The sequence below is a fragment of the Pleurotus ostreatus genome (assembly GCF_014466165.1).
Source record: "Pleurotus ostreatus strain PC9 chromosome Unknown scaffold_5, whole genome shotgun sequence".
In the NCBI taxonomy this organism is placed as follows: domain Eukaryota; kingdom Fungi; phylum Basidiomycota; class Agaricomycetes; order Agaricales; family Pleurotaceae; genus Pleurotus; species Pleurotus ostreatus.
In genome coordinates, this window is record NW_023503160.1 from 528,088 (window position 1) to 553,464 (window position 25,377).

General features: G+C 51.7%; 7 protein-coding genes across 7 annotated transcripts; 4 read left to right on the top strand and 3 right to left on the bottom strand.

Annotated features, from left to right (window-relative positions):
• Positions 1-26: 26 nt before the first annotated feature.
• Positions 27-2,114, top strand: PC9H_007138 (uncharacterized protein; the record flags this gene model as incomplete). The annotated part of the gene is made up of 9 exons (XM_036776673.1): positions 27-115; positions 255-381; positions 441-624; positions 676-775; positions 832-1,032; positions 1,089-1,323; positions 1,383-1,609; positions 1,666-1,828; positions 1,887-2,114. 9 exons carry the CDS (start codon positions 27-29, stop codon positions 2,112-2,114), a joined length of 1,554 nt encoding a protein of 517 aa, XP_036630293.1.
• Positions 2,115-2,974: 860 nt separating this feature from the next.
• Positions 2,975-6,493, bottom strand: PC9H_007139 (uncharacterized protein; the record flags this gene model as incomplete). The annotated part of the gene is made up of 9 exons (XM_036776674.1): positions 2,975-3,057; positions 3,131-3,202; positions 3,501-3,779; positions 3,838-4,008; positions 4,060-4,258; positions 4,317-4,524; positions 4,572-4,730; positions 6,015-6,058; positions 6,119-6,493. The coding sequence occupies 9 exons, from the start codon at positions 6,491-6,493 to the stop codon at positions 2,975-2,977; spliced, it is 1,590 nt and encodes a 529-aa protein (XP_036630294.1).
• Positions 6,494-7,914: 1,421 nt separating this feature from the next.
• On the top strand, positions 7,915-10,025 carry PC9H_007140 (uncharacterized protein; the record flags this gene model as incomplete). The annotated part of the gene is made up of 10 exons (XM_036776675.1): positions 7,915-8,098; positions 8,153-8,477; positions 8,554-8,702; positions 8,783-8,898; positions 8,956-9,087; positions 9,162-9,363; positions 9,428-9,509; positions 9,584-9,726; positions 9,802-9,922; positions 9,980-10,025. 10 exons carry the CDS (start codon positions 7,915-7,917, stop codon positions 10,023-10,025), a joined length of 1,500 nt encoding a protein of 499 aa, XP_036630295.1.
• Positions 10,026-11,232: 1,207 nt separating this feature from the next.
• On the bottom strand, positions 11,233-12,409 carry PC9H_007141 (uncharacterized protein; the record flags this gene model as incomplete). Its single annotated transcript, XM_036776676.1, has 4 exons — positions 11,233-11,267; positions 11,628-12,051; positions 12,127-12,229; positions 12,288-12,409. 4 exons carry the CDS (start codon positions 12,407-12,409, stop codon positions 11,233-11,235), a joined length of 684 nt encoding a protein of 227 aa, XP_036630296.1.
• A 1,195-nt stretch (positions 12,410-13,604) lies between these two features.
• On the top strand, positions 13,605-14,647 carry PC9H_007142 (uncharacterized protein; the record flags this gene model as incomplete). Its single annotated transcript, XM_036776677.1, has 4 exons — positions 13,605-13,896; positions 13,966-14,091; positions 14,150-14,271; positions 14,336-14,647. The coding sequence occupies 4 exons, from the start codon at positions 13,605-13,607 to the stop codon at positions 14,645-14,647; spliced, it is 852 nt and encodes a 283-aa protein (XP_036630297.1).
• A 2,563-nt stretch (positions 14,648-17,210) lies between these two features.
• On the top strand, positions 17,211-17,581 carry PC9H_007143 (uncharacterized protein; the record flags this gene model as incomplete). The annotated part of the gene is made up of 3 exons (XM_036776678.1): positions 17,211-17,268; positions 17,320-17,395; positions 17,464-17,581. 3 exons carry the CDS (start codon positions 17,211-17,213, stop codon positions 17,579-17,581), a joined length of 252 nt encoding a protein of 83 aa, XP_036630298.1.
• A 1,974-nt stretch (positions 17,582-19,555) lies between these two features.
• On the bottom strand, positions 19,556-25,354 carry CYR1 (cysteinyl-tRNA synthetase; the record flags this gene model as incomplete). The annotated part of the gene is made up of 5 exons (XM_036776679.1): positions 19,556-21,959; positions 22,014-23,659; positions 23,716-23,873; positions 23,922-25,113; positions 25,193-25,354. 5 exons carry the CDS (start codon positions 25,352-25,354, stop codon positions 19,556-19,558), a joined length of 5,562 nt encoding a protein of 1,853 aa, XP_036630299.1.
• Positions 25,355-25,377: the final 23 nt, after the last annotated feature.

Here is a 25,377-nt window from a genome sequence, read left to right on the forward strand (position 1 = left end):
ACTTCAGCTCGTTGTATCAGGTTGCAATGACCGTCGGAGGTGCAGTAAACGCCACAGGCGACGCCGGATACGTTCATCTTATCGACCCGAAGCGGAAATGGTACAACAATCGACAGTAGGTGTTTCGTAGCCTCTATTTCGTATGCCTACTTATCATGCAACCAGTCTTATTGCCCTCCACGCGTGGATCGCCCTTCTGTACATAAGTACTCCCTTGCGTCAATATCCTGATATGTATCAACCGTCGTTTCCAGCCTCATCACCTCGTCAAATAACGGGTATGACGGAAGCATGATGAATGGTCTTCAAACTCTCCCTCAGTGGAGGGATTACTTCCACACCCCATCGGGAAGCATGCTTGGCCTCTTGAATGCAATGCAGGTATATCTACCTCTTTACTTAACCTCTCAAAAGTTACTCTAAATTAATCTTCACTCCAGAATATAGGCTCCCTTGCAGCATACCCATTTTCACCGTATTTAGCTGACGGTCTCGGCCGTAAAAGGACGGTCTTTATTGGCGCCGTGATTATGTGCATTGCTACTGTAATCCAGACAGCATCTCAGTCAGTTGGAATGTTCATCGGTGCACGTTTCCTGATCGGTTTTGGGCTTGCATTCGGTGGTATGCTCGCCTCTTTTCTCTGCTTCTCATTTACTGATTGGAGCTTCGCAGCTTGTGCTGCGCCAATGCTGATCGCAGAAATTGCCTACCCAGTGTACCGTGGCCCTCTAACATCGACTTATAATTCTCTATGGTATTCTGGAGCCATTGTGTGCGTACCATTCCGCCTTACTCCATGGGCGGGCTTTTAACGTAACGTGGGTGTAGTGCCGCGTGGAGCACCTTTGGTACATTCAAGATCAAGAACACCTGGTCATGGCGTATCCCCTCGGCCCTTCAGGCCATCCCCGCCGTACTTCAGGTATTCCTCGTCCTCTTTGGACCTGAATCGCCGCGTTGGTTGATTAGCAAAGGGAAAGACGAACTTGCATTGAACACGCTAGCCTACTACCACGCCGATGGGAACAGGTGCGCCGTTAGGTGATCATCTATCTTGCGACTACCCGCTGACTTCGTGGATGTAGGGATGATCCCCTTGTTCAGTACGAATTCCATGAGATCAAGAACGCTATTGACTTCGATCGCACTGTCGCCGCTAATGTAGGGTGGAAGGCTCTCATAGCGACTCCAGGTAACAGGAGACGCATGCGCATTATCGTCGCTCTGGCTTTCTTCTCTCAATGGTCTGGGAATGGCCTCGTATCGTACTACCTCAACATAGTACTCAACTCAATAGGTGTCGCTGATCCAACAACCCAGGTTCGTATTCTTATATGACTATCTAGCGCGGCCTTCCCACCATCTAAACCGCCATTTAGCTCCTCATCAATGGAGTTCTTCAAATATGGAACTTAGGATGGGCACTCCTTGCAGTTGCTCTGTGCGACCGACTGGGCCGACGATTTCTGTTCCTGACTTCAGGCGTGGGCATGCTCATCTTCTTTACCATGCAAACCGTGTGCTCCGCCGAGTTCGCCATCCACGGGTCACATGCTGCCGCGCATGCAGTTATCGCGTTCATATTCCTGTTTTACGCCTCGTACGAGTAGGTACTTTCCTGAATGTTGTCTGACTATGACCCATGCGCTGACATCAATACAGCATCGCCCTTACGCCTCTCATCGTCTCATACACCGTGGAAATTCTACCTCTCCCCCTGCGCGCCAAAGGATTTACCGTTTTCGTTTGCGCCAAATCCTTGTCGCTGATCTTCAACCAATACGTCAACCCAGTGGCGCTCCATGCTATCCAATGGAAGTACTATGTATGCTCGTATACCACCGCTCTCTATGACGGCTTGACAATAACCTGAACATACTTAGGTTGTGTACTGTTGCTGGCTCCTCTTTGAGGTCGTATTCCTTTACTTCTTCATTATCGAGACGAAGAACCGCACCCTTGAAGAGACTGCGGCCCTTTTCGACAGCGAAGGAGCTGCCCAGCACCTACACGGATCCGCTGTTGCCGACCTTAGCCTGAGTACCGAGAAAGACGAGAAATTTTCCAGTTCGCTTCACGAACATGCCGACAACCCTACTCCTCATTACTGAATGGGCCGACCTTCTTCTTTCATGTCTATGTGATTTGGGCTACAACCCCTTCTACGACCTCATGCGTAACGTTTCGTAATTTAAATATCAATACGATCCTTGAGGTTGTTCGTGCCGTGGTCTATCGTGTCATCCAAGTGCTCGATCTCTTCAGGGCCTGTCCTGCAGCCCCAACATCTCTGACACTTTGCACGGCCTGGTTCAATTTCCCTACCCAATGCCTCATCTCGAATGGCCCGGTGTATTGACCTCCCAAACCACAGGGGCTGTCTCGAGCGCCAGGCAGTTTGCGCGCGTCTCTTGTGGGACATCTGCAGTCGCCATGACCGCTAGAGGGTACTTGGACCCCACTCTGGCCAGCACTGAAATCCCGCCATGTTGCCCTTCTCTGGCCCTGTCAACAAAGTCGTCCAGATACCTTTGACCGATATCATGGCTGCAAGGCTGGGAGCTTGCCACCGATAGAATTTGGTGATAAGGAGTGGCCCAGGCATCAACTACTTTCATAGCTGCTACAGCCAGCCTACTTATTTTCAAAGACGACAGTGCTCAGTACTAGAACATACATGGGACTCAGCTCCAGTTGGGACGCCTGGAACCCTGAAAGCGCTGATAGTGCATCGTCGCAGTGCCATTGTCATGTATATGCAAAATGCGGTCGAATAGATTACTCAGTATGCTCAGAAATGTCCGAAAGATCAATCCACATATGTGTATCAAAATCAAGTCAGTACCAATATATTTTCATTCTCCCCGTCCCTGGCCCATGCCCATACCCATACCCACACCCATTGCACATCGAACTGGCTATCGTCGTTGTCGCGGTGGGTGATGAAGGTGAAGATGGATACGTTCACATCTCACATCATTGCCCAGAGAGCAACGACCACCGGAGCCAGCACAGCGCTCATCACCAGTTGTGTGCCGCCAATCGCACCGTTTCCTACACAAGCAAGCCAAGTTAACGACCGCACATGAAAAGACAGGGCAGGAGGGCACGAGGAATGAGCACGTACCAGTGCCCGAGGAATTCCCATCATTGTTATTCCCAGTGTTCGGACTGGGGTTGGCATTGGTACCGGGCGTACCTGTTGCCGTCGAAGTCGAAGAAGCCGAATTTGAAGTTATAAATACAATTGATGTGGCGGTCGAAGTCGAAGGTGATGCATTTGAAGTCGAAGTCGAAGATACCGAAGAAGAAAAACCAACTAGAGGTCAGATATTGATTTCTCGTCTCCGTCGCGTCCGTAGAGAGAAACGGCTTCAAACACCCACACCGCCCCACAGGCCGAAAGTGAAAGCACCAATAAACCTCCCCACCCCCACGACGAACAGAACAGAACAGAATAGAATAGAATAGAAGCAAGGTAAGAACAATTTGCTCACCAGACGACCCGCCCGCAGCGTCAGAGAGCTGCGCAAAGCCAATACTCGGGGGATTCCCGGCGCTGAATATCGAATACACATTCTTCAGGAATACATCCCCAACGACCCAATTAGGGTTTCCTCCTCCGCTGACGATGCTGCTGCCCAGCCCGAGATCGAAGACGCCGCCGAGACATTGCGAGGAGCCGGGAGCGAGACGACCGAGGTTCATGTCGCGGGGATTTATGGGCCAGAATTGTCCGCCGTAAGAGATAGTCATTCTGACGGTTTGAGTGCACGCTGGAGGGGAAGCGGCCTGTTATGATACGTGGATAGAAGGAGGAAAAGAGTGACCTACGGAACGAGAAGAATCCGTCCATGCCGTCAACTGGCTGAGATCCTGGTACCGCGTCCCAGATAGCCCTAACATCAGCCGACGGGCCTCCAATCAAGGTAGTACCAGTGTCAATAGCACTGACGCCGGCGTTTCCCGTCGCAACATTGACGACGTTTCCATTCACCGTTAAACCTACACACGGGGCTCGTCAGAACAAGAAGAAAGGTGATCCGCCGTCCTTACCAGCCAAATTCAACAACCAGAAAGTCCGTGTATTTCCACCCGTCAGCGGCAAAAACTCAACGTCTCCTTGGAACAAAGACGAGTTCCTCCCTCCGAGCGTAAACACTCCCCCAGACTCTTCGAGTTGCACACCAGGTACACCTCTCAGACGTCTCAGCCAGAATGACATCTCTGGCGCGGTGAGTGAATTAGCTGTGCCCTGTGATGTGTTAGTATATCAACAACAGAACTAAATGACGGATTACGAGGAAACGCACCCCGTTGTTCAAGAGATTCAGCCAGAAAGGGGTACTTCTTGTACTGCTGATCGCGCTGAACGCCAGTCCCAAAATCCCTGAAACACTCCCATCTAAGAGCCCATTACTCGTCTGGTCTACGGCAAGGAACGTTTGCTGGGGGAAGGTAAAAGGTCCCATCGCGACCGTGTCTTGCGCGACGGATCCTGCTACCTCGCCTGAGCCATATCTGCATCCTGTTAGCGATCGCTGCTAACGACAAAGCAAAAAAGGTACCTAATAGTAACTCTCTGCCCACTGGTGCCGCCTCCTTGAATGCTAGAGCTCCGTGATAGACTGAACAAGGGAGTGGTCGGGTCACACGTTTGACAAGAGGAGTCGGCTACCCAGAGATCGGAAGATCCAGTGTCGAGGATAACGTTCATTGGCTGCGGTCTGTTAAAGACGATCAGTATCAGAGGGCAGACAACGAACAGAGCGACAAGAAAGTGAGATAAGTAATAAGGCCCAGGGTAAGTGTAGGTATGTGCGTCAAATGACATTATGGATCGAATTCGCCGTCGTTCACGAGATGAGATGGAGATTGGGAAGACTTGGATGATTGCTGGCGTGTAGACCCAAGTCGGAGAACTCGTTGAATATTCCTCAGGCCCCGTTCGCCATGAGCGCGCGCTTCCACCGTTGGGAACTGCGACAACGACGCGCGCGCGCGACTGAGATGCCGATCAGCCTTCGCCCCCTCCCCGGCGTTGGCGCCATCATCATGTCGCATTTCCATCCCATCAGAATCATAACCCGGTCTCGACGATTAAGGTAATCACCGCAACCCATACTAGCCATCATAGGTTCCTATCCATCCATCTGCCAGCGTGGGTCGACCGTGTCAACGATCCAGGGGCACCATAATGATGGGTGATGGAACGCGAGGGGATGGTGGACAGATGGTGGTGGATGCAAAGAAACAGAAAGACTCTGTCGACCGCGCGGATAGTGACAGTGTACAGATGTACGCGGTATGTGGTAGCAGTGTGTCGTATCCGCGTATGCACGTGAGTCGACCGGATTCCGGGGTACCGAAAATAACAGCAGTTATTTCCGTCACAACTAGCCCAACCGGTTGACCCTCGCTAGCCGTCACTATGCCTCCCACTCAACACCGGCAAATCCGACTTTCCCAAGTGTCCAAGCAGGCCCCAGCGCTATGATGCAACCAAGCCATCACTAATACCCAAGCACCAAGCTCCGTACGCAGCCACGCAACGTCAAGTGTCCCAATACCCAAGCTAGTTTACAAGCACCTAAGCCAGCGGCAAGCGAGAAGCGGTGCGTGAGGGCTAAGGCGGATGGTCCGGATTTGGGTTGACATAAGGAATGCTGTGACGGGCGCAAGCCAGGGTGCTTTGTTGGACGTCGAGCGGATGATGGTGCCGAAAGTATAATGTCTATTCGTCGTCCATAGACCGTGAATGATTGGCAGGATGGAGGCGCCAAGGTTCTGGAATCAACTTCCAAGTGCCAAGATTGGGGGAGAGAACGCTTGGCATGGAGTGTATCCGGCTTGGAAGGAAGAAGATATTGGGTGGTGAATAAGCCGGATGCCGAGGAAGTCTTGTGGTTGTGGACGACAACGGGCAATAGAATTCGAACAGAATAGAAGAAAGGCCACTCCGGGGATGCAAGGAGAGAAATGAAATGAGAAATACAAAGAAGAGCACTTACGGGGTACCGATCTGAACAGTGCCAAAGTAACTTGAGTCTGCGCGCTATGAAAGAGATGGTATCAAGATGGCCACTAATGGTGACAATGAACAACAACCACTCACCTGGTTTACTACAGGTAAATCCGCTGCTGCTCTCTTGTGCAGGATATCGTCCCAGCTTGCTCCTGCAGCAAGGGCCCTCTTCTGGGCCCTGTTCGCATACCCGTACTTGCCCCGGATATGGTCTGCTACTGAATCGTAGTACGTTAGGTCCAGGGCTCCGGAGGAAGAGTTCCAGTGGGACGCTCTGCGAGTTAGCTCCAAGTGCAGGCCATCCGGGGAGCGTTTATCATAATAATGTGAATGAGCGTTCGAATTGTACTGCGACTGGGGGAAGAGGGGTGCGTCTGCGTGGGATGCGTGCGAGAGAGGTGCCGCTGCGGGGGAAGCGTCGATGAGGGTGGAGGAGAGAAGAGTCAGGAGAGCGAGAGGTATCATCACAGGACGAGGGGAATCTGGTCGAGGTCCGTCCTTATGTATGTAAATTATAAAGGAGAGAAGCAGAAGAAGGAAGGAGCCTGGTGGAGAGGAGGAGAAAAAGGAACAGAAGGTGCGATGATGCTCGCAGTACAAATGTAACGTCACACCCGTGACACCAAGCGAATTAGTGATCCTTTTACTGATGAGCGTGACACCTGTGATAATATAATCTTTGCCAAGGTGCACGTTTCTCAGGCGATGCCGCTGTGCGGCGAACAAACCAGTGTCTGTAGGACTGGGGTATTTTGGCGACGGGACTGCGCAATGATTTGCTGCTGCGCACTCCCAGCGCTTCTCAAGTCCGGTGATCCTCACTTGCCAAAACAGTCCACCGGGCGACCTCCATAGGCATGCTTGCTAAAGGCCGGCAGGCTGTCCGACCCCCGACTACTTACTCCGAAGTTAATGAACCGCTGTCGATGAACTTGGTCATCGATTGCTCGAATACTGGATGCTGCTGTTCTTCAGGTGCTCAGGCTTATTAATAATTATTTCCCATTCATTACGGTTGCTCACCATCGAGTAAGTCTACAGTTGGTCGAGTCACCTAGGCTCCCAAGTTAACGTCGAGTAAACCTTTGGGTTTAAAAGCATTCAGATGTGGCTCACTGACTCAGCGACGTGAGAGAGGTAACGACTCTGACTCGAAGCCGACTTTATAGCTTGTGAAACATTCCCTTCGTATCCCGCTGTGCACGATGGGCGTCCGCAGCGAGCGCTCCGGCTATCGTTATCGTCAGAACCGTTCCTCGGGCAATCCGGTCATCCGTGCAGCAAGCAGTGAACGATTGCACGCCCCTACGATCGTGTTGCCTGGCGCGGAGTACCACCGTACGTGCTATGGCCTACGCACTGTCCGATACAAGTGGCCTATGATGTTATTATGATTTCCGGTACCCTGATGACATACTCCATGTCACGACGCTGATCAAGCACCCCATTGTGACGCGCTCTGGTAAGTTCTCGTCGCATTGTCATTGCGCGAAGCAGCGAACAGGCTGACACACCCAGGCTTATGTAGAATTCGACGTTTTGCCTCAGGTCCACGCCACGATCAAGTTCCGTATCGCCACGTGAACGAGCCTACTTCCAAGATCTATCTATCTATCCTCAACGAGCAACCTCCCCGTCGTGGGAGGGGCCAGGCAGGTTCACAGAGCTCGCGGGGGATGTATATTCTTGGGGCAATATTCTTGGAACGGCCCATTGAGATCGATGCTCTGCATTCCCGCCGGATGTCGCAGATGCCCATTGCCCCCCTCAATAAAACTCAACAAACACTAATCTAAGACCATCCGGTTCTTTGGTAGACACGTCTCGCACTATATAAAGCAAGGGGTCCAGTGAGCATCCTATCTCTCATTCCCTCTTTGGTTCCTATGTTCACTTTCCTGGCTTGCTTCGTAACATTAGCATTATGTGGATATTTTAAACTATTCCCTCGACAACACTATTTGCCTCTTCCTCCTGGTCCAAGCACGTACACCTTTGCTGGTGCACAGAAGCTGCTTCCACGTATTCATCCATGGAAGACCTATGCTTCTTGGAGCAAGGAATACGGATGTGTGTTCTATGCATTTATTACAGGGTCTCAATGACTAACCAATCCGTTGTCAGCGCCTCTCATTTCATTTAGAGTCTATAATCGACGGACCATAGTCCTCAATACTCGAGATGCCATACACGATCTCCTTAATAAACGCGCTCATATGTATTCCGATCGCCCCAAATCTTGGATGTATCACGTACTATGCGGGCGGGGAAATTCCGTATTTAATATCTCCGCCTCGAACGAACGCCACGCTCGCTACCGGAAGCTCATGCAGTCGGGCTTGGGTGCTCGCGCGACCAAGAAATACTGGGAACTTCTCGAAACCGAAGTAGACAACCTTCTCGAAGGATTTCGCCGCAGCCCACGAAATTTCGAAAAACATATCCGCCGGTAAATATATTATCCTCCCTCCATTCCACTGGTGGAATGCAGACTAAAATACGGTCCGACCTGTGTCTGATGGCAGGAACGCGGCTGCTGTTGTTATGAAGGTGGCATACGGCTACAGCATCCTCGATGAAGACGACTTCTTCATTGGTGTGGCCGAAGAGGCGGCCCAGATCTCTGGGTGGGCGCTGGCTCCGGGTCGCTGGATGGTCGACTATTTTCCAATACGTTCGTGCTGTTCTCCGGTCATTTCTAGTGTCGCACTGCAACGCAAGGTGTTAATTTCGTCTCCGCTGTTTACTCTCCAGTGCGATATATCCCATCTTGGATGCCAGGCGCACGCTTTAAGCGCCAAGGTGAGGCGTGGCGCGTAAGGCTGCAAGATCTATCGGAGGTCCCCCATCAGTGGGTCAAAGGGCAGATGGTGGGTGCTGCTACTTGCACACATACGTATAGACACGTACCTACCCAACTGGATCAGGTTTCCGGGACATATACGGATTCGTTCACGTCTCGGCTTTTGAGGCCGGATGGGTGTACATTCGTGGACCCAGACGAAGATGATATCATCAAATGGACCGCTGGCGGGCTCTACGCTGGGGCGACCGACACCGTAAGCGCAGCCTAATACCTTATAATTGAATTGTGGCTCTGCGATATTGATACCCGGTGTGCACTGAATTATAGACAATTTCAGCGATGATCTCATTCGTGATGCTAATGGCGCTTCACCAAGACGTCCAGCGCCGGGCTCAGCTGGAGATACATGAAGTCACGAAGGCACACGATCGCACAGATGGCCTGCCCCGCGCATCGGATCTTGGAGAGCTGAAATATCTTGTTGCGGTGTTGAAGGAGGTTTTGCGATACGCACCCATTTCAAATCTTGGTGCGTCCATTTATTTTATGGCCCGTAAATTTCATGTGGGTTGATGGTACTGATACGGATATAGCACTACCTCATTTAGCGACGCAAGACGATGAATATCATGGCTACCACATCCCAGCCGGCACCACCGTAGTGGCCAATGTGTGGTGTGTATTCAGGTCTACGCTCATTGTCACTTGCCTGGCACTCACGAATACCGCTTCTCGCCGTCGTCTCCTAGGGCGGTAACACGAGATTCTCAAACATATCCTAACCCCGACATCTTTGATCCCGAGCGATTTGTTGGCAACGGTGGGGATGAGTCCACTCAACAGCCAGACCCACGTCTATTTTGCTTCGGCTTTGGCCGACGAACTTGCCCTGGTACGGTTTCTCTTGATGTCGATTGATACGATTTAATTGATCACTGATCGTTGTTCATACGGCGTAAATAAACAGGCACCCAGTTCGCTGAAACGACAATGCTGCTCACTATGGCCGCAATCTTATCTCAATTCAATATCTCGTATAATAAAGAGGCTGGCGCTCCACAAGTTGATTTTACTACCGCGATAACAAGGTATGTGCTGTGTGCTGCTCGAAGGGACTCATGCCGAATCCTGATTGTCTGTCTCAGTCACATCGTACCGTTCGACATCAATATTACTCCCCGTTTAATCTAATGCCTAAAGTAGTTTTCAATTTACATGGGTCGTCAACTGATGGCATAAACCTCCACAAATCCGTGTAGCATAATCATCGCAATAGCCTTCCTTGTTTCCCTTCCTCGCCCTAGGCCCATAATATCTCGTCCAGCTTGTAACATATTCCACGCCGCCTAACAAATCCAACGTTAACTTCTCTTCAATTCCCGACTGATTTTACGGAGGCAATTGCGAGTTCACCGAGATTTGCCTATCCGTGTGTACTTTGCATACACGTCCAATGGTTTTGCCGCCTTGTTTCGCCTGATGCCACGGTTGGAATTATGAAACTACGAGCCTGAAAGCTGTTGCAGATCTCTGTTTTTCCCTGCCGACGAAGCGCGGTACAATGTCTCCCTATCCATCCGCGCTGATCAGGCTTGCGTCGTAGCCGAAGACGCCGCTTGAAAGACCATTGCCTCCCAGGCCAAGTCCTAGGTTAATCCCGCCATCAACCATGGAGCAGGGGCCGCTAATACGTATGCCTGTGGGCGCGGGTTGTTGGCTGTAACATCCCTGACTCCGGGAGAGAGGAAGCTAAGCCCGCAGATCGCCTTCAAGGAGGAAGACCCCCTGAGCCCCCTCTCCTAGGCAACGACGCTCATGGTGAATCGAACGGCACTCTACGAGACGTTCTCCATTTGTGGCCCTCGACTCCAGAGTCCAGAGACCGACGGTACTTGCCGCAAGGGTAAGTGGCACTCAAGTGATCAGGCCACTCTCGATCCGTGTTCTATATGATACACGATCGTGGTTACTTGCATTTGCACGGTATCTACTTCAGCTTTAGGTTTCAGCTGCGTCCCGTATTGTCCGATAGTTACTGAGAGATCTGGGTGCATCCTCAGCATACAAGTACTCGAAGTTCCCCTTCGCAAATAAACTACATTTTGGACAAATCTGCTCCTTCAATGATTGATCAGTCATAGTGACCCTCGAGTTCCGTGCGTGTTTCCAAACACTACTTATCCATTCTCCGGTCAGATATTGCCGTACTGAACAAAGACTCACTGGCGAATTATATTTCCCTGCGGATTTTTGGATTCCTGGAAGGTCGGCGGATATTCGTGAATACCGATGTACCCGGACGAAGACAGAGGATACGCCATAGGCAAGCGTAAGTGCGAGAAAACCGAGTAATCATACGTGAGCAACCATATGTAAGTGCATACTCGCATGTCGGTCCTTACACCGAAGATGAGGTGCACAAGGCACAGAAGACTGCTTAATGCAAGTCGATTAATAGCGTCACTATATTTATAGAACGAATATAAATTTAGTAGTGAGTACTCGGCGTCAAGTACGCCCCAAGTGTGCATACAAAGTCAACGAATGCCACGAGAATAACATAATTATACAACGGATATATGAGCAAAGAAGGCCGTTATAAGAGAAGCGAACGTCATTGCGCCGTTTCTGCCGTCGTGGTTGGTGTGTGGAGTGGAAATATGAGAACGGCATCTGCGGTCGACGTTCAAACAGGACTTGTTCCCACTTTCGCTACGTCCTCCGAGCTGCTGACGCTGACGCTCGACGGCTCAACGCCCTTGGTGCCATCAGCGTCCTTTGGCTCCGGACCACCGAGGTCAGGCGATGGTTTCGCAGGTATGCTGACGGCGGGCTGGAACCAGAATACTGGATACCTCCTCTGGATATTATTCATTACCAATGCCACAGCCAACGCCAACGTCGATGTCAACAGTATGATCGGGAGGTAGTACCACCCTAGGTGCCGCACGTCGGCGTTAACTGCAGCGAGGAGGGCAGTGGCGCCTGCGGGAGGGTGCGTGGTAGAGGTTATCTGCATGATGACGATGGCTGTTGCGCAGGCGAGCGACCCTGCGAGCCATTGGAGCTCGAGGTAGCGCTCCTCGGTTGGGACGAGGTGGACGAGTTTTGTGATGATTACGCCGGTGAGGGCGCCGATGAAGTGGCCACCCATGAGGGCCCGGGGCTGGGCGAGCGGGGCGTCAATTGCACCATAGATAAGGACGGCCGATGCACCCTGAACGTTTCACAATTTTTCGCTCAGAATTTCGGGATTCTGCTGGGAATGAACAGCGAGATTTGAATCACTCACGTAACTCGCGACTATAGTCGGTGCGCCTCTCTCCACAAAGTAATGGGAATAAGTGAATACAGCTTGTATCACGGAGATGCCGCAGAATGCAGCAATCCATGTCCTTCGCGGATGGTAATTTCAGCCGCCATCATACCAACCTGGTAACTTTAAGGGCGCACCATAGCCAAATAAGCCAATCAGGGAGCTTCGGTGGAGGAGACGCTCGGTATCCTAGCCATCGGGTAAACCATGCTGGAAGACGCGAGAGACGGTGGGGTCGTGGATGGTGTGCGTCCGCCATAGTGGGAGTCGATGGGGGAAGAGAAGGCGGTCAGTGGGAAGGTCTTTTAAGTCGAGGCGTTGAGATAAGCTATATATAACAGAATGTCGTTGATGCAGATGTCCGCAATGCTCCGGTTACGCGATTCGCTCGTCTGTGGGCATGCTGCTTCAACGACAACCATGTTTCGACTGCTCCGAAGCGATCGTAGTTGACGTCGGATGCCTTGCGATCACATGATCCGCCTTCTCCCGCCCTCAACCTCGCCGATCATCCACGCCCGTCGCCGACTCCAGCGTACTTACTACTGGGACACATTGCCAGCAGGCAGGCCTTGAGAGTACAATAGAGGTTGCTGGGGTACTTGGGCTTACTTCCCCCAAAATGCTCATTGCTCAGCAGTAACCGAAGTCAGTGTCACGAAATTTAGCCATTTCCGTTGCACGCGGCTCCATTCTGACATTTCGAAGAAGACCATGAAGGCACGCGATATCATAGGCGTGAAGTGCGGAGGCATCGACTGCCATACCCTTGACGAGAGGCTGCCGTTTCATGTACTATAAGCTGTCAGTGAGGGGCAAGCTTCCACGTTTACTCAACATATATCCCACAGGCAGAGCACCCCCTCTAAGTTTAGACTAATAAGAGGAGAATCAAAATCGGAGAGGCTTCCTTCCTGAACGACTATGTGAAACGGCGGTACGTGGTACAGGCTCTCATATACTAATCCTGTATGAGAGCGATTACAATTGCCTCAGCTTTGAGGAGCATACGTGTTCCAGCATTTTCCTCTTCGCAGCTGGCGAGGGTTTCCTGATGTCGTCGATTCGGCGCAGAGGTTGCAACTAATGTTGGCGGTGTTCATGAAAGTACTCTTAAGGCCCAGTGGGAACGATTGAGTCTGACTTCGACTTCGACTTCAATCATCCCATATTTTCGGCGTGGCGATATCAGTACATACAGAGAAGCGCGATATGAGGCTCGCAAGGAGATGAAGCACCCGCTTCGAAGTTCAAATCAGCTCCACAAACGATGGCATTGGGTGCCATCTGAGGAGTGACTGCGTGGTCGGTCCTCCCAAGACTCTAGGATTTCTCCTTGTAATAAGAACGAACAACTTCTGGCCGAGCCAAAACTTACTTTGAAGTTTGCAAAAAATCGCAGGATTCACAGGCTAGAGAATCCGCAGGGGTCTGACCCCTCCATAGGCCCCAGCATGCACGACTCAGAGACTCCCAACGCTTCCATGGGCCTACTATCAGCCTTGCGACCAAAGTGGCTGTCTACTCGGCCATATTATTCCAACCTGGATGATTGGGATGCTAAGGAAAGACCCGTTCTCCGCGACGACACCAACTCAGAGGATTCGCTCATTGAGGAGCAGCCCCGCCCTCGCTCCTCGCGTCCACTTTGGTATATCATCATTGCACAAACATGTGCTTTGACGGCATTGTTCATTATCTTGGCGAGTAATTTATACGTTCAACGAGAAGAAAAGTGGCTATACTGTGAGTTCGTATAGCTACTACCAACTAGGCGGCAAGACTCAATACGCTCACAATTAACCAAACGCCTAGCGCCTGCCCAAGATGCCATCTCATACAAATACTACCGTTTCTTCAACGGCTTCGAGGGGGATATTTCTCCGTTCCAAGCTCCCCCTTCTGCGGAGCTCGATGCTCGCTGGGCGGGCCTCTACGACTGTACGCTACACGAACGATATTCCCTTTGCTCTCGAATTGCTGATGCCGCACCTACAAGTTGGTATCTCCCGAATCCCAAGGTCCCAAGCTGCCCGCCTTCCCAACCGCACCGAAGAGATTCCGGGCGACGAGGGGAACTTCATCATCGAACTCGACGTGTTCCACGAAATACACTGTTTGGTACATGACATTGTCTTCTTCTGACGTAACCAATGGAGCTATCTAATCGTAGTTGAATTGCTAGAATCAAATCCGCAAAGCGCTCTATCCCGACCACTATCCCGACATGCGCATGGACGACACCAGCACCGCGGAGCACATCAACCACTGCATCGACAGCATCCGCCAGTCATTGATGTGCTCGTCAGACGTCAGCACAATCGTATGGCAATGGGACGCAGCAGTACGCCGGGCCTTCCCGAAAGGCAGCGTCGTACACCGTTGCAGGGACTTCGAAAGAATAAAGGAATGGGCGCTGGAGCGGCGGACGAAGGAGAAATACGACACGACGCGCCATGTGGAGAACGATCTGGACATTCCTATAATCTACGATTAACTGCTTGTAGTGCTCCCAAAGAAAAATGACCGTTCCTTTGTATTAGTTCGAGGACCCTATGTTGTCACACCAACTAAAGTAACCACCCATAGGTCAGCAGAAAGCATGGCATTGATGTTAGTCACGGCACTGATACACTGTAGAAAGCCCAAATGAACTCGTTCGTTCCTTGTCCAGTCCCATCTGGAATATCCTAACTTCCACATCTATAGAGCATCAGAAAAGCATCGCGTTGGTGCTAGTATGCTTTGGTATAAATCCCAAGCCTTCTCCACTTCTCGGATTGCACCTCGAGGCCTCAGGAGGGAGTCAGGAGGTCTCCTATACCAACCTTGTCTTCTTCCACCCGCGGGTCACCTCTAGCCCTCTGACTACTAGTTTATTCTCGAGCCCTCTGCCCTCTTTTTGAGCATATATAAACCCTCTTTACTCGCTATGAACAGTAGCGCATCCCAGCGTTATTATCTCCATCGCCCTACTATCAACAACTCCACCGTCTACCGCTTGAATACCTCTCTGCAAATATGAAGCTCTCTATATTCGCCGCCCTAGTTGTCTATGCTACTCTCTCAACGGCCCTCGCCGTGCCCAGAGCCACGGTACGCGCCTACTTTTGACTGACTTCACCATTCAACCTTTCTGACTGTGTGCCGCTGCATTTCTCAGAGAGAGCTCGACTCGGTGTAAGTGAAATGCTTTCAGAAAGGATCAGACACATGCCTCAAGCTGACTGCTCCCAGCGATGATAAGAACAAGAAATGGACGTGCAGCGATAGAAACGCAGAAAGAGACGTCGACTCAGTGTAAGAGGGAGTGATCAGACATGGGCTCCAAGCTGATCCCTTCTAGTGATGACAAGAACAAGAAGTGGTCGTGCTGAATTCCCCGCGGCGACGGTACCCATGGAGGAGGAGGAGGAGGAGGAGGCATGATCCAAGAGAAGTCAACACAGAGGTCGACGCGGTGAGTGGAAAGGAATCGTATTGACGAGTGGACCGTGGTTTGTACGTCAGGGACGACGGTGCCGTTCGCGAACTTGCAATCATACGTCGATTTGAATCATGGCATGGTTCGACTGCGAATAACTCAAGTTGTGTTTTGCCGGGAAGGTCAGCTTATTCCGCGGCTGAAGCAAAAGATTCCCTAGCCCTTCGGTTGAGCCTGGCCTGGACGAGCTGAACAAACGACAGCAGCTGTGTATTGGTCTATGTAGTTCCTGTTACTTATTAGCACCTCCTCGCAAAAGAAATTCGGATGCGACTATACGAGACGATGTATTTGAACAGGAAATTTGCCAATACACTACTGAACCAGTCTTTTGCGCCGGGGACGAGGGTATTTTGGTGGAGACTTGGCGGGTCGATGGAGACGGAGCTGGAGGAATCGGGAGTCAGTGAAGCAGACATCGAGTGGTAGGAAGAGAAGAAAGGATGTAGGTGGCATTTCGTAGATAAGATAAAGTATGTAATCAATAACCAAGCGCTAAGTAAATCCGTCGATTTTGATTGAGAAAGATTATTATAGCTACAGGCCATCAAGGGATTGTGAAAGCAAAGCACCTTGTATCATTAGTTGTCAATATATGTCACCGTGTATCACGTCTCTCGCCACAATTGTCGCCCACTTTGATGCACATTACAGGTGTCGGTCACCAGGTGCATCTAGACTGAGTGTTTTTGTATCGGTTTTAATCCGATTTCACCTTAATCGCTTCCCGTTGTGCTCGAAGGGCGTCCTGGACTCATTACACTGAACATGAACTGATGGGGCCGTAGAAGTCGATTTATTTTGCTTCTGATACATCAACACGACGGCAGGCTATGCATAGTCCGAGTCATTCAATCAGTGCCACCCGAGTTAGATTTAGTCGAGGATTTGGAGGTGCTTCCTCGTCTAGGCGTTCATTCACAGACAAGCCGAGGTATGGCGCTCATAGAGTGCGACAATATTGAATCTTTGCGCACGGAAAAGTAGCGAGAAAACTAGAAGTTCAGTGTCTAGTTCAATGTCTTGGTGAACGGCGGGTGTGCTGGTCGAATTCTGACTGATGACCGGTGACCTCCTTTCGCGATGAGGGACTCAATAGGAGCAGCCCCTTTCTCTAAGTTGCCTTTGAATGCCAGTGGCTGATGCTCTCCGAAGCTTACATGCTTACCGGTTTGATTATACAGTTGCCACCATGCCACACCATCGTGAAAAGAATGTGATAACGATTCAAGGCGGTGAGGTTCTGGATTTGCCGCTAGGGCTTTCGTCGGTTCCCGCTGAGAAGTTCGTCAGTGGTGCAGCGAGGAGTAGTTCTGAAGCTTACGCGCTCGGGAAATTACTCTTACCAAGAAGTCCTAGAAGGTATAGAATGAATGCCCTAGCGAATTAATACCTATGAGCCAGACTCCTTTGTGGCCGTCAGAAAACTAAGTGCTTCGGAGTCGACGTTGAATCACTGATCACCTGAAATATTCTGGGTGTCAGTGAGTATGTATATAAAGGGGGGATCCTGTTCGACTCACCTACAGCTCAGCAAACAGCCAAGCTACACTCGATACTCCAAGTCTTCAACAATATGCAGACCAAGTCGATCCTTGCAATCGCTGCTTACGTCTCTGTTGTATTCGCCTTGGGTACGCTTCGCTCGTATTGGCCTTTGTCCGTGGCCTGATCGTGCAACACAGCGACGCCGGTGATCCAGACCGAGCAGACGGGCGAGCAAGCTGAAGTGGCGGTTGCCCAGAGGTCTGTTGATTTCTTGTAAGTCGTCCCATCCGAAATTGTCCTCCGCAATCGCTCACGCGGCACCGCAAAATTTAAAGCTATAGGCCTATATCTACGGGCGGGAACCGCAACGCGAATGGTGGAAACGGGAACAGCGGGAACTACAACACCAACAAGGGGAGTGGGTCTAACGGGAACATCGGCAACGGCGGCAGCGCCTAGTGATCTTCCAGCTGGGTGTCGAGATACTCGTATTGCGTCCCTACCACTGTCAGTGTATCGAGGTCGGGTTTGACCTTATTGACTCGATCTGTACCCCCTCTGTGGGCAACACAAGACACATTTGATTGAGCGGTGAGAACGGTTGAGGAAGACGCGCTGAGCACGTACATCATTAGGAACTTGGGCTCTATACGAAGTGGTATACTGCTGATTGACAACATTAGTGATCCCCTTTGTGGGGGGACAGAGGACGGAAGGCATTACCTGGCGTAGTGAATAGCAGGGTGTGGATTAGCTGCGCTGCTTGGAGGTGATGCATTGGAGGTCGGCGTCGCGATGAGAGTAAGCGTGTTTGAAGCGACGTTGATATGACTGTTATCAGTCGAACTTCTTCTCATTCTCAGACCCCCAGGGATATAGGTAGTTCCAAAACGATTCGAAGGTGGAGACCAACGAAAACGAGTTTGACGGGATGACAGTAGTGTTCGCCGCGATGAAGGCGGGGGCAGCGTGCGATCCCAGAGCGAATACGAGTGCGATAAATTTATCGAGTCTGCGGGTACAATGTGAGTACCTTAGAAGCATGGAAAGACGCCTAGTGACCATGAGCAAACGTGAGATCCTTGCTACGTTTTCTGTTGAAGCAGGGCCAGACTTTCCAGTAAAACACCGTAAAATGAGCGTTCACGTTCAGTTCCTCTCTGCTGAAAAGTTCATGGGCTAGATACGACGGGCCGCATTAGACCACATACCATCCGTCCGGATCGTTCGTCTCAATGCGAGTGAGCTCCTACGCCGTGGTGCACTTTGCATTGGATTTGCCTTCGCAATTCTGTCGGAGGCAAATGTATCGAAGGCAGATGCTGCCTGCAGGTTGTGGGCTTCAAGGACTTGGACTAAGAAGTAACCCTAAAAAAGGGAAATGCAATTATGCACAAATGAGGATTCTATTTCCCAGGGGTCCCATGCAAGAGATTTCGAAGTCTACTCCGTCAACGATCTACTATCCGTTACCTTGGCTCCATGGCACACATATTCCATGAGTTCCTAATATTGAGGTCCCCAGCCTTGCCCCAATCACTTCACAACCAACGCGCTGTACGAGGACGTAGACTCAGGATGTCGACGAACGGTATCGTATTGAGGGAGGCGATTCGGCCTGATATACTCTCGGAATCGACACTCATTCAAGTAGTACACACGGGCCGCCGTACCGTAGAACGGAAAACAAGTTCGTTATGCCGTTCATTACAGTGGGTTGAATGTGAATATCCAATTATGAGGACTCAGCACATTCAGAGCACATGCTCGAATGATCATATCAAGTAATTAGTATATGTGAGAGAATGATTGAGAGTGTGAGGCTTGAAGGAGCATTGTTACGGTCAGTTTTTCGAGTTCAGATCCCGTTGTACCATACTGACCAATGACCAGTTGATTCAACGCCTCGCTGACGGTCTAGTCTAGCTGCGCTGAAGTCTGGGACATCAAACAAACAGACATTTGATTTGGCTTTGGGTGAATCAATCATGATTACCCTACCCCAAAATACGAAGGGTTTAGTGACTTACTCTCGGTCACCGCTCCACGAAGGTATCCGTTCTCAATAGCGTGGTCCATGCTCGTTCATTGCCATTTAAGTCTGCCTCTGTTCAATCAGGAGCCCCAGAGCCAACTTGGCAGGCAATATCCTTATTCCACCGCATCCAAATCGAGCTAATGCCTCCAAATCGCGAGGAAGGATCCTATGAACACCTTTCGTAGTTACTCTGAGAGAATATCATTTTGGTTGCTGGTGATGACTTGTCTGCAGCTTGTCGGGCATGCCCCCCACCTAAATGAGGATTCGAAATGTATATCCTGGTTGTACAATACATTGCATAGCTGTGTCAACATTGAAACATGGAGAGATAAATAAATAATCTAGAGCATATGGATAGAATACAGAGCAGAGAATAAAAATGGATGCTGTGGTCATGAGGTAATGGCATGAGTATCCGAAAACAAGGAAAGCAACTGCTGCAACGTCCGCTCATCGAGACCGTGTTCTGACAACGTACTAACGAGAGACTTCACGTCTGCTTGAGGAGACATCGTGCGACCTATGACGGCTAGCGAATTCTCGATCCGGGTAGAGAGTGAGTCGAGGATCATCATAAGATCGTTATCGGGCATTTTATCATTCACTGATGGTAAGAGGAGATGTGGGTTCCCGTATACGTATCTGGAAGGGGAATCTTCGTTCATGTTCTCATCCTCGCCACTGAGAGTTTGGATGCTGGCTTTGCGATCGGGCAGCGGGCGGAAGATGCGAGAAGTGGATAGGGCTTCCAACCGAAGACATAACATGCCGAGCTCGCGCATTTGCGTGGCGCTGAATTGAACGCGTGAAGTCGATGCGTTCAAGGCTATGCCTGCGTCGGTGACCAGACCCTGTCGGGTTTCTAGTCCCGCAGGATATATCATGGATAGCATCTCAGGGGTTTCCAATCCCTTGAGTTTCACCTCACCAACGGGAACGATGACGACTCCCATGCGGCGAATTGCCTCGATGGCCTGCACAGGTTGGAGATCAGAATACTCTGTAGGTGCACCGTTATCAAGAATCTTCGCCTCGATCTCCCGAATAACATCGATGCTGCACATTATCTGCCCGCCTTGTGCGTTGGAGTTGATTCGTGCTGAACGATTTACGACTGGGCCGAAGTAGTCCATGCGATGGGTGACTGGGTCCATATCACAAATCGGGTGCCCGCAATGAATTCCCATGCGAACGGATAACCCCCGCGCAACTAGCCGCTTCTCCGAATCATGTACCTCCTTGCCGTCTTCGCACTCCAATATCTCCAGCGGCCATTGTTCCTGGAGTAGCTGGACCTGAACAGTTAAACACCACCATACGGCCGACAGCACATTCGGGAAAGAGCACATGAAGGCGTCGCCTTCCGTCTTGACTTCATATCCGCCACAGAAACGCAATTGACGCCGTAGTAGGTTGTTGTGCAATCGCATGGCTGTGGGCATCCCGGGATTGACTTCCCAAAGGTGGGTGGAATTTCGGATGTCTGTGAAGACGAGGGCGAGGTGGCCGGTGGGCGCAGGAACTTCTCCGTCGAGCCTCGAAATATTACGATCAGCAATCCCTCCCCTTTGCTTTCGTCTTGAATTCGATTGGTACGTCTCGGGTAACTGTTCCAGTGTCGGCAGTCTCGACCTCGTAGGGAAATCGTCGAAGAGGTCAGCGACGCCTATCACCATGATCATCATACTGCCCTCCGCCCCATAGCTAATAGCGAAGTCCCGAAGCTTCTGAGCGGCAATCATAGGATCGGCTCGTTCGGAACGCGCGATATCGACGGCGGTCTGATAAGAGACGTAGTCCCAAAGGCCACGGTTCCCGACGATGACGAATTCATCCTGTTCTGAAAGCTCCCAGGTAACGACGTCGGGTCGAGCATTGACGACTGGCAGGAGGTGATAGAATCCGAAAGATCGAGAGACATCCACTTCGTCGTTGACGAGTCCTGGTGGCGACACCCAACCCTCCGCAGCTCGTATTCTAGCAGTTTCTTTACGGTCGAACGGGTCGTGTTTGCGCGACACTAGCTGGGCGCCACCGTGTCTCGAAACAACCGCCAGAGCGTTCCCCACATTCGCAACGTACATCGTCCTACCGACAAAGTACAGGACAATCCCTGAAGCTCCATTGCGCACAGAGCCAGCGGGAAGAACCATATTGTTCACATGAGTACCAGAGGCCTGTGACATCTTGCGGTCCCCATACGTTACGGAGAACAAAGAATCATGCAAATCTTTGTTCAGCCGCAGAAACGTTCTTCGCAGAGCATCGGGGATGCCAGCATGTCTATCCAGTCGAAGAGCAGCGAGATAACTCTGAAAGACAGTCAGGAAATTGTCCCGTAGATATCTTGCTAGTTTGTTCGACCCAGGGCCAGCTGGAAGTTGTTTGGGAGGATGGGCATGGCCGAACATGCCAAAGACGGCCTCGCCCGCATTGCTGCCCCGGAATTCCTGCATAAGATCCAGCATATTGAGGTTCTCATTGCGCCCTATTGTGTCAGCGATACCGTACGGCATTCCATTGACGGTGGACGACGAGGTTCGGACGCGGCGGTCCTCGCTTTCGTCGGGGATATCGACGGCCCCGTTCATTCCTGTCGTAGTGATCGTAACGTCCATGAGCCCAAGAACGCGAAGTTGGGTAAGCTCGGTGAACCCGGAGAGACGCTGTCGACTGATGATGGAACGATCGAGGCTGGGTCGTTCTCGCGTTGAATGACCCTTCACGATGTCTGACTTGATCTGGAGCTTCTTGTTGCCCGAGAGATTGAGATACTTGAGACTCTTGTTGAAGTTCCTGTTTGATGTTAGGCGTCATAGGACGAATCAGCAAAATTGATGATCAGCTCACCAATTCCAATCGAACTCCCAGTTGTTGATATTATACTTCAACAAGTTATTCCCAACATCTAGAACGGTCAAACTCTGCACTTTACCCAATTCCTGCGGCAGCGTCTGCAACCTGTTCCCATTCAGGAATAGCACCGACAGCTTCTTCAACCGGTTCAAGTCCTCCGTAGGCAGACTCGTGAGCTTGTTACCGCTCAAGTACAACTCTTCCAGCTTGGTCAGATCCTTGAAGAACGTCGGGGGCATATCCTGGATTTCGTTGAACGACAGATTAAGGACGCGGAGGTTCTTGAGAATGGTGAGGGGGTCGAGGACGTCGTCGGTGAAGCGATTCTCTCCGAGGTAGAGTTTCTCGAGGGAATAGGCGAGGGGAGGTAGGGGTAAGCCAGGGCCATCGGTAGACCCCGCAGTGGAGGGTTTCCGATCTGTGGGTCCGCGAATAGACAGGGAATCCCCCGAGAAAGACGACGACATCATCATGCTCTGTGATTGAAGTGAAAACAGGACGGGCGGGGGGTCATGCCACGAGCCAAGCAAATTCGAGGTTACGTTGATCTTGGTCAGACTCGCGCAGTTCCAAAGCGAGGCGGGGAGCTCGATGAGGCTGTTGTTGTGCGCGTCGAGGAGCTCTAGGCATTGCAGCTTTCCTATACTTTGCGGGAGGGAGTCGAGATTGTTGTCGCAGCACGAGAGGATCTCGAGGCGAGAGAGTTCGCCCAGGGTTTCGGGGAGGGAGCGGAAGGAATTGTAATCGAGCTTGAGGACCTGGAGAGAGGAGAGCTGCAAGAACACCTGGTCTTCCAGAGATGAGAGTTTCGCATGGGAGATGTCGAGGGAGATGAGCGCGTATTGGGGATTCTGTGCGAGCGTCGGAGAACTGTGGAGGAGGGATAGTTGCGTGATTTCGTTGTGCGACGCGTCCAGCGTTGTTAGACACGGCCCCAAAGCCAGGTCGAATCCATGAAGCGCATTATGATCGGCGCTGAGTTTCTCCAACTTCGGCAGCGTACAAGCAATCGACAAGTCCGAAATCTGGTTCCGCCGGCAATCCAGAATCCCCAGGCCCACCAACTCGCCGAACGAGGCAGGCAGCCTGGAGACCTGGTTCCCCACGATGATGAAGCGGCCCAAATTCTTCAGCTGCCCAATCTCGTCGGGGAGCTCGGAGATCATGTTGAAGGAGATGTCGAGGTCGGTGAGGCTCGTCATCTCGCTGACGACCGCGGGGAGAGTCTGGAATTTGTTGTTCGAGATATTGAGGGTGGTGAGGATGCGCAGGCGGGGGAAGTACCACGGGAGCTTTTCCATGCGGTTGTTCTGCGCGAAGATGGTCATGAGCTCGGGGATCCTGTCCAGACCCGCGTCGTCCAGATCGACGATGCGATTACAGGAAAGATCCAGTCGGCGCAAGGTTAGACTATGCCGGACGCTCTGCGGGACTTTCTTCATGGCCATATTGGACAACCGAAGCTCCCGCAGTTGCGTACAGGACTGGATGAAGTCTAGCGGGATCTCGAGCATGGGATTTCGCGACAGCTTGAGGGAGATGATTTCATCGGCGTGTTGGTGCAGGGCAACCGGGATCGTGCGCAAACTTCGACCGGTCAAGTCAACGAGTTCGTAACCGTCGAAAGTAAGATCTTCTTCCTACATTCGATATGTAAGTTATGGTATTAAAGTTTTTGGGAGGAAGTTGAACGGACCGCAGGGCCGAGAAGTTGACTTTTATACACAAACTTGAGCAGGAAGCTCATGTCGTCCTCGCCAAGCGTTTCAAGACCGTCAGCAGCGTCATAACCCGCCTGTTCAAGTCGCCGACGAAATATATCTGCTGGACGTTCCTTTTGACCCATTACCCGCTCTAGCCGTCTATGAGGTATCGCGTATCAAGGGGTATGTACACACGCACCTCTCCCCCTCTCTTTCAGATACAGCCTATGCATATCTTGATCCCCTTGCAATAGCTTACCACTTAACGCAGTCGTCAGAGTCGCAACGTTCGCATTGAGTCCTATTGTTACGATATGGAATTGCCCCGTAGCACGATGTATCCGAATCTTGAACATCTTCTCGGGCTTCAATAGTCGAAGGGATTTGACCGTTCTCCGTCTGTCCTTCTTCGCGGCAGCGAGTGCATTGTTCACGCTGGGGTTCGGACTCAGCATCGATCTCTTGTCGCCGCCCGCGCTGTCTTCCTCCGACGAATAATCCGGGCCAACGGAGTCCTCCCCTTCCTTTCCCACAGCCCAGCTTTCTGGCGCCGTCCACGATGGATCATTCATGTCAGGCTCGGCGCTTGGTGCGGGCGGGATGTCAGACTTCGAGCCAATGGAACTCGTGCGTGGGGGTATTGACGTGGGGGAGACTTTGCGGATGTCGAGCACCGGCGGTCGCTTCTTGGGAGACTCCGAGATCGGCAGGAAGGGGTTGCTGAACGACGGGGCAGTCGAGGGGCGCGTCGTGCTGCCGTAGTCAGAGTGATGCAGACTGTTGATGCTGGGTGCATGACTATCAAAGGCACTGCTGGGCGAACTGTTGTCGTTGTTCGTTGCAAGACCAGGTAGGAGGGTGGGGTCGATGATACCGTCCATCTGGTCCAGATTAGTGTCGAGCGTTATTTCGTTTTGAGACCCGTTCGCCTCTTTCGGAGGTAGACAAGGCGGGCGCGTCCCAGTGCCTTTCCGCTTCGTCTTCTTGTCTTTCTTCGGCGTCTGCGGTCGTGATTGTATCGAATACGTCGGGCTCGGTGGTATCGGAACAGGGTGGAACGCCACGTATTCAGGCAGCGGTGGGGGGAGCGTCGATGCCAGAGGGTCTTCGGAGGAGCTCGAGCGTAGCCGGCTCTTGCTCTTGCTCTTCTTCAGAAAGTTCGAGAACACAGATGGCTTCGACTTGCGCGTTGATTCGGGGGGGATGAGCAGGCTCTGTGTCGAGGCGTAGTCCGGGGGATATGTCAATTCACCTATACTGTTAGACTCGCTGGAACGGTGTCTTTGGGGGAGAAGCGAGGTGACGCTGGCTTGTCTGAGCGAGTTGAAGGAGGAGAACGAGGGTTTTGGGGCGAATCCCATGCTCCGGGGAGTCTTTGGGGGCGGCGTTGGCTATCGAAAGAGCAGTGAGTATGTCGCGGCGCGGCTTCGTCCCCTCCCCCTTTCAGGCACAGTACACGGAGGCACGCACCGGTTCGTCATTCGTCTGCAACCACGGCGCTATGGCAAAGTCGCCGTTCGAGGGCGATGAAAGCATGTCCGGGGGGATGATGGCTCTGCCATTGTCGTCCACAGATTCGCCCTGCTTCAGCGCGATGCTGCTTACGGACATCCTCGTCGTCGTAAAAGACATCTTGCGTGCCTGTTGGTTGGTTC